The 7,664-nt window shown below is 49.2% G+C and overlaps 1 protein-coding gene across 2 annotated transcripts; it reads right to left on the bottom strand.

Annotated features, from left to right (window-relative positions):
• Window positions 1–363: 363 nt before the first annotated feature.
• NHLH2 (nescient helix-loop-helix 2) lies at window positions 364–5,016 on the bottom strand. Of its 2 annotated transcripts, XM_023641364.2 has the most exons (3): window positions 4,819–5,016; window positions 4,085–4,410; window positions 364–2,337 (listed from the first exon to the last, which is right to left on the bottom strand). In XM_023641364.2, exon 3 carries the CDS (start codon window positions 2,327–2,329, stop codon window positions 1,922–1,924), a length of 408 nt encoding a protein of 135 aa, XP_023497132.1. In that variant the 5' UTR covers window positions 2,330–2,337; window positions 4,085–4,410; window positions 4,819–5,016; the 3' UTR covers window positions 364–1,921. The 2 variants fall into 2 exon arrangements, with proteins under 2 accessions (XP_023497132.1, XP_070123269.1); XM_070267168.1 differs by lacking the exons at window positions 4,085–4,410; window positions 4,819–5,016 and adding an exon at window positions 2,994–4,069.
• Window positions 5,017–7,664: the final 2,648 nt, after the last annotated feature.

Genomic DNA, 7,664 nt, shown 5'->3' with positions numbered 1-7,664 from the left:
GCACTTAAACTCCCTGTGCCTCAGTTTCCCAACTCTAATTTGAAGAAGTTGGGCTAGTTAGTAAGTTTCCTTTTAGAGCAAAAGAATCTATGATTCAAGTAATATTTTTAAATAAACACTACAATTTTTTCCTCATTGAGAGAAACATGATCTACGTCACCATCATATATGGGGCATCTATCTATAGACTGATCAGTGTCCAAGTTTAGGAAAAGCATCAAATATCTTAATACACAAATATGTTAAGTTTTTTTTTTTTTTTTTACTAGTTCCTTTCTGAGGAATTGTGTCCATTAAGATATTTCATGCTCAGCCAGTATGTTCATTATTTTTAGACAGTATGCTTAAAATAAAGAAGAGGACTTTATTCGATACCTTTATTTATATGCAAAACAGCGCACCATTCATGAGATATGAAAAACTCGTCAGATAGAAACCAGATTATATCTATTTTCACTACAAAATATTGCATTATATAAAGCAACAGAGACACAAAAAAACCCTGAAAAAGACTAAAATCTTTGGATAGCAGATGTGGTTTTTTTTCCCTTGTCTCTAAAATACACTCCTTGTTCTAAGAGTTTCACAGCTGAGAACATGAAACATTTTCAGGTTATAGACTTTTCTTTTTGGTTGTCACAGAGGAAAGTAGTTCTGACTTTTTTTTTTTAGGAAAATAACTTAATTTCCTAAAATCATCCCACGCACAAACATCACACACACACACACACACAAAGAAGCTACTCTCCTTATAAACAGTTTGTAAAGTACTCTTCAGACATAACTACAGATAAGAATAACAACATTTACTTTTTTAAAAAACTATAATAGTGAAGTGCTAGTGTTGCTGATCTCACAACAGAAGAACCTTTCGAGAACGAACGTCTTAATATATAAAATATGCTTAGAAACAGGGAGAAGTGGGACATTTGTTATACAAGTGCAATATAATTAGAGCAAAAAGAAAGACCACAGTATAATCTCAACAAACACGTAAAAAGTTAGACGTAATTATTCCACAGGAGAAAGTGTAAACACTCGACTATAAATAAATTGGCACAGAGTATCCAAAGTAAAATTATCACCACTCTGAAAAATAAATGTCTTGAAAAAAATACTCTACTCCTTCTAACATAAATAAAAATAGGTTGTCTTTTGCTAACTGCACCTATGGGTCCACATGTTTAAGGTCACAAATAGATGTTTTTGGATATATAAAGGGGCACTTCGCCTGAAAAAGCAATCAGACATTAACTTTTCCATTTAAATATGGATTTTCCTGTCTACGTGAGTGTCATACATCTCACCAAGCTCAAATCTTCCCACAATGTATCTGTTCTCGATGTATCTTTTTAACCTTCCCAAATATACGGGGTTTGTTTTATTTGGATTCTAATATAATCTTTCTTTTCACAACGGAACGAAGAGTTTCCCGTTCCTTTCTGTGCCTTAAATCTCCACGCTGGAGGAGATGCCCTCCCCACCCCTCCGAATGTTTATCAACTAGAAAAATTCCAGATCGTCTAAAGTTATGAGCTTATATACACTCTGAGCTTCTGCCCTCATTGTTTCAACACATGAAGCTCTGTGGCAGATAAACGGAGGAGAACTCGAAGTCTCCAGCGAGCTAAAGAAACAAGCCTTAAAGGGATCCTAACACGCGGAGAGGAGGCGTGGAGGCGGCTCATTTCGGGGCCCTCCAGGAGGTTCGCCTGGCCTGGAAAACACCCCCTGCGAGCCCCCGGGCTCGCCAGACAACCCCACCGTCCAGAGTCAGAAGCCTGCCCTCGTCGCCCTGCTGCACGGAGGGAACAGGTGGCGGGCCTCTTGCCCCGTCCCAGTCTCTCGCGGCCGCCGGGCCGCCCCGCTGGGGAGCCTTTCCCCGCCCCGCGGCCCGGCGGCCTCCCGCGGCGCCCCCGTCCTACACGTCCAGGACGTGGTTGAGATAGGAGATGTAGCAGATGGCCAGGCGCAGGATCTCGATCTTCGAGAGCTTCTTGTCGGGGGGCAGCGTGGGCAGCAGTTTGCGGAGCTCGGCGAAGGCCAGGTTGAAGGCCTCCACGCGGATGCGCTCGCGCGTGGCGTGGGCCGAGCGGTACTTGGCCGTGGCGCGCCGGCGCCGGCGCTTCTCCTCGCGGCTCAGCTGCGGCGGGTGCGGGTAGAGCGCGGCCCGGCTGCCGCCCTTGCCGTCGCCCTCGGCCTCCTCCACCGGCTCCAGGTCCGACACGCTGCCCAGCACCTTGGCGTCCGCGCCGCCCAGCGACTCCGGGTCCGAGTGCGCCGAGCTGGGGTGGTCCGAGTCGGCGGCTTGGTCCGGACTCAGCATCATTTTGGTGGCTGAGGGGGATCAGAAAAGCAATCAGTGAAAGGAATCGGGGTCCTCCTTGGGTGTGAGGGAGGCGGACAGGGCCTCCCGCGCCCGGCCTCCGCGCGGCTCGGCCCTCCCCACCCCAGGCCGGCGCCCCGGGGAGCTGGGCCCGCAGGCAGGGAGCGCGCCGCGAGGGGCAGGCCGAGGGCCCGAGCCCCGCGCCTCCGCCGGGCGCCCGAGGCAGGAGGCCTGCGCCTGGCCGGGCTGCCTCCCGGCCCTGAGCCGTCGGCCTGCAAGAGGCCCTGACCGGCCTGTGGGCCTGGTCCGCGGGGAGCCCGCGGGCCTGCCAGGCCGCGCCTGGGTTTGTGCCTCCTCCGGCCGAACAGCACCACCGCCATTCCGCCTCCCGCACTTCTCCTCCTGCCCTGACAAACGAATGATCCCGCACGACGAATCCTTCTGGGTCCCACGCGGGCGGGGAGGCGCGGAGAGCGCTGCGTGCCCCGAGGGCCGAGGCCGGGGAGCCGGAGAGCCGCGGCGCCCGCGGGCCTCGCCGGTCTGGGGCGCGCGCGGCGGAGGGCCCGGCGCGGAGAGGACCCCCGCCCAGGGCGCACGCAGAGGGCGCGGCCGGCCTCCCCGTCCCCCTCGCGCTGTTCCGAGAGAAGAAAGAAATGACTAAACAAACGTGGAGGCTCCTTTCAACGGAGAATTGACTCTTATGCCGTCGCCGAAGCACCATCTGTCACGCAGACAGCCCCACACCGGGGACCCAGGGACGCGGAGGCGTGGGAGAAGACAATGCGCCCGACAATGTGCCGACCACCTCGCGGGAAAACGCCGGCGGCCGGGCGCTGCGGGAGGAGAGGCTGGCGAGGCGGGGAAGGGCCGGGGGCCGCGAGGAGGCGGACGCTGCGCGTGTCGCCCCGGCCCGAGCTGCCTCTCCACGGGCCGAGTTCGGGTGCTCGGGGGCCGGGGTCGGGAGCCCGCCGCTGTCCCCGGGCGGCCTAGCCAAGGCCGAGCTAGCCTGTCCCTGGCTCTCCTCTAACGATGCCCGCCTGGCCGGGCTCCTCCTGGGCACCTAGAGGCTCGGCCCCAACTGTGCCTTCTGGAAGGGAGCCGCTCACAACCGCTGGGCTTCGGGGCAGTGCCGGCTTCCAGAAGGCGGCCGGCCGGAGGGGGAGGCACCTGCGGGTGCAGCGCACGCCGGGAGGGAGGCCCGGGCTGAGCTTACCCGGGCCCCGGGTGTGCGGCCCGAGCGGCGCGCGCCGCGGGAGACCCGGCGCCGGGGAGGAGGGTTTGCTCCTACAGAAACAAAAGCAGCGGATGTGCGACCTGTTCCTAGCACCGCACTCGCTTAGGAGCGAATTTGGCTCCAACACCGCTTTCATCTCCCTGCGAGGAAAACAGGTCCTCCAAGGCAAAATAGGAAGAAATTCTCCGAGTGAGCTGCATGTGATTCCCTGCGGGCTTTTCCCGGAAACGTTTATAAGTAGAACTTGCACCTACACATTCGGCTGGAGAGGGCATAAATAAACAGGCGAGTGATGGAAAATCACAATAAGCCACTACATAGTTGTAGATCGGTAAAAAAAAGTTCCTGGGTAGCCCTCAAAGCATGTTAAATTCTCCCCCAGATAGCTTTCCAAAATATTCACAAATAGCATGTCATGTATGCATTTTCTTTCTTTAACAATGAACTGAAATACATCTATAAATGCAATGTGAATAAGAGAACTTAGTTCCAAGCTGGACAAAAATTATTTAAAGGCGGCTTACCTTGTAAAAGCCTTTTCGATAATCTTTTCTCCAATCTTTTAGAGTTAAAATTCCAGGGAATAGCGGGGAGAAATTCCGAAATATATTAAAAGCAGCAAATATTTATTACATTCAAAAATGAAAAAGCAGCTGTCATCTCGCTGGTGCCCACAGCGAGGGACGATAGTATCTCAGGATGTGGACGATATGAATGATTGTTCACTTAGTGGATAGATCAAAAACGCCTTTTCCTTTTAATTGTTCTCAAACATTTCGGGAAATTCGTTGTTGATTTTTTTTAAACGATGTGTTGAAAAGTCTCGTGCCTTTTTTCCTCTTCTGGATCTCTATAAATAACAAAAGAGATGCAGAGATAAACACAAGCACATCAAAGGGCTGATTCCTCCACTTTCTAATAGCGGAAGAATCAATAAGAAAGATGGTTAAGATAAGACTCCGCTCCTGCAGGACTCCTTTCCTTCCCTCGATACGGCTGAGCAGAAAGTGGGAAGTGCAAGGCAGAGATGCGATCTTGCTCAGAAGTGATTTTTTTTTTTTTTTTTTTTTTGAGATAAGGCTTTGTTCCGCTGATGTCTCCCCAGTTCCCGGGAACACAATACTGTAACTCGGGGCTAATCTTGCCTCTTCCTCTTCCCTCATTTACTTGTATGTTTTATAAACAGACAGCTATTTCAGGTTTCAAAGTCTTTCAAGGCTTGGTTATCTCTCCCACCCCCACCCCCTCCGCTCTTTACCTTGTAGCAAAATATATATAGTCAGTGGCTTGGAGATACTTGGAGAAAGGTTGGTGAAAAGTGAACGTCTCCCGGAGTAACAGTGACAGGGAAGCAGAGAAAGACGGGAGAGGGTGGGAGAGCCAGAGCAAAGAGGCAGAGATGCGTGTGTGGCTTCTTGGCTCTCCTGGTACCAATTGATTCAGCCTGGAGATGGTGGAAGAGATAAAGGCTTAAGAAGGGGGATGGAATTTTTTTCCCTAAATTGATATTTAATGGGAAATCCTATTGGACAGAAACCTGGACATGAGTCGCTTAATTGGACTTGACATCTGTCACAGTGTGGGAGTTTTCACAGCCCAAATATTTTAGCAGATCAGATTCCCACTGAATCTGTGCCATAAAATATAACAGTTGAAAGCAGTCCATGATGGAAACCTTAGCCTCCAAACAGAATCTCTAGCCATAATCAGACTATTTCTCTTTTTCAGATTATTGACGCAGTATTTAAGTGCAAATAAACAACATATTGACTATGGAAAAATTCTCCTGGCATATTGTAAAACTAGTGTCTTCCCTTAATGTGTAGGAAAATATTTGTGTCCAGAACATGGAAATATATACTATATATACATTCTATGCAACAGCTAACATTTATTAGTGACCATTTACATTTTAAAAGACACTTCAACAAGGCTTGATTAAGCATATTCATCCTTTGAGACATATCCTGACACTGGACTGATTTTTCAATATCTGATAAAAACCTTTCAATAGATTAAGTCATTGGTAGAACTGGGAACAGAATCCAGGTATTGTAATTTCAGGGATCACTGTATGAAACCATTCTACTTTTCTGAATATGTTTGTTTTTCTCTTCACCCACCCACTCATTCATTCAACTTAAAATATGGCATACCACATGTGTTGATTATTGCTGTTCATTCTTGCTTATTTTTACATGCGAATATTTAACTGTGTGGCAGTGCATTGAACCAGGATGTAAACACACACAAATCACCAGTGTATTCCAGCACATAATGCCTTTGCCTCACAAGACCCTGTGGCCCTGAATTTATATTCCTTATAACAAAAGGGAAAATCTAGTTCAATTATTTTGCCACTTTATAGAGATACTGATAGCTGCCATCAATTACATATTATTTGCAATCATTTTAGCTTTTTTGATTGTGCAACCTTAAAAGAAATAGAGTATTATAGCCTTACTCCCCAATCCCTCAGGGAACATGTGTGGAGAGAGGAGTCCTCGCTTTCCCTGCCTGACCAATTTTGCCCTAAAAACAGGGTTTATCATCAGGGGAGGGGTTGATCAGCCCTCCCTTGGGAATGACCCTGTGGGTTCCTCATGGCTGCCACCAGTCCTGTTTGCACACATTTTTCATCCTAGGGGAGATTCCTGGACCAGAATGGGATGGGGGTGGAGGAGAGCAGGGAGTGTCTCCACAGAAAATGGGCACCAGCACTGTCCAGCTTTGCCTCTGCCAGCCCCAGCACCAAAGTACATTGACATATCCCAGGACATTCAAGTGGAGGCACACCAGCCACATTCAGGTGGCAACAGAAACAGGTGAATGGAAGAACTCCCCAGGGCAGTGAAGATGAAGGGAGAAGGGAGGTTTTCCCAGTCTGGTGAGGAGCAGCCAACACTAAGCATTCACACATAGCCGGAAGTATGCATCCAGACGTACACCCACAGGTACCTGTACTCTTCACCCCCATTACTCACACACGCTGGCTGGCTCTATTACACAGCTACACAGTCAGACTGACAGCTTGAAAAACCTGGTGGATCTAATTGCCATAGTTCACAAGGCAACTGCTGGAGTGGGAAGCGACCAGTATCTCTGGTTAGCTTGGTATTGGGTGAGGAGGGGGTAATGGGGGACACACCAGGGCGGGTCAGATTCTGCTATGGTGTGTCTGGATCCAGACACATTCTCTTTTACATTCAGACTTTCTGATTCCACTCTTACAGCCTGCATGTGCATAAATGAATATACGGGTAAACGTGTGTAAACAGGTACACACGCAGACCCATATAGGGCCGTGCCTAGATGGTCATGGTCACAAGCATGGATTGATACTCACACACATGCATTCTCTCTTCCAGGAAAGCATGCCCCTCCCCCTCCCCTTTGCCTTTTCTAAGACCTCCCTGGCACACATGGACGCCCTGGGTGCTCCATAAGCGCTCTTCCCATGGCTCCCTTAGAGACTACGTATTGTGTATGGTGACTGCTGGTTTCCGTGTCCGTGTCTGTGTCTCCACTAGGTTGTGACGCTTCCGAGGGAGGTCTGTAGCTCCTACCTCAGCACCCACGTCTGAGTTTGACATCAGTACTCGGTAAATTTATGGTGACTGACTCCCTGTGCACAGAGGCAACCAGGATATTTGTAACACAGAAAAACTTCCACCGAAAGACACCCAGGCTTTCAGTTGTACCAGTTTTCTGTCCTATAAAAGTGAGGATAATCATCCTGCTCTCCTCACTTCACTGGCTGGTTATGAGACTCGCTGTACGTGAAAGTATTTTATAAAATACTAAGCACCATACAAATGATGATAGTATGGAATTTTAGGAGGAATATTAAATGTTATTAAATTGGTGGGGAAAGTGGTAGACAGTGATTTAAAAAGTCAGACTTCAAAGGGGCCGGCCCAGTGGCGTAGTGGTTAAGTTTGCATGCTCTGCTTCAGCGGCCCAGGGATAGCTGGTTTGGATCCAGGAGTGGACCTATGCATGGCTCATCAAGCCATGCCATGTTGGTATGCCACAGACAAAAATAGAGAAGGATTGGCACAGATCTTAGCTCAGGGACAATCTTCCTCACCAAAAGACTGTCAG

This window comes from Equus caballus, chromosome 5, assembly GCF_041296265.1.
Source record: "Equus caballus isolate H_3958 breed thoroughbred chromosome 5, TB-T2T, whole genome shotgun sequence".
Lineage (NCBI taxonomy): Eukaryota > Metazoa > Chordata > Mammalia > Perissodactyla > Equidae > Equus > Equus caballus.
The sequence above is the reverse complement of the archived record's forward strand: the minus strand, read 5'-3'. Positions and strand labels throughout refer to the sequence as shown.

What these genes read in the sequence shown, in the direction of transcription:
- NHLH2 (XM_023641364.2), bottom strand. Translation starts at nt 2,329, where the DNA reads ATGATGCTGAGTCCGGACCAAGCCGCCGACTCGGACCACCCCAGCTCG.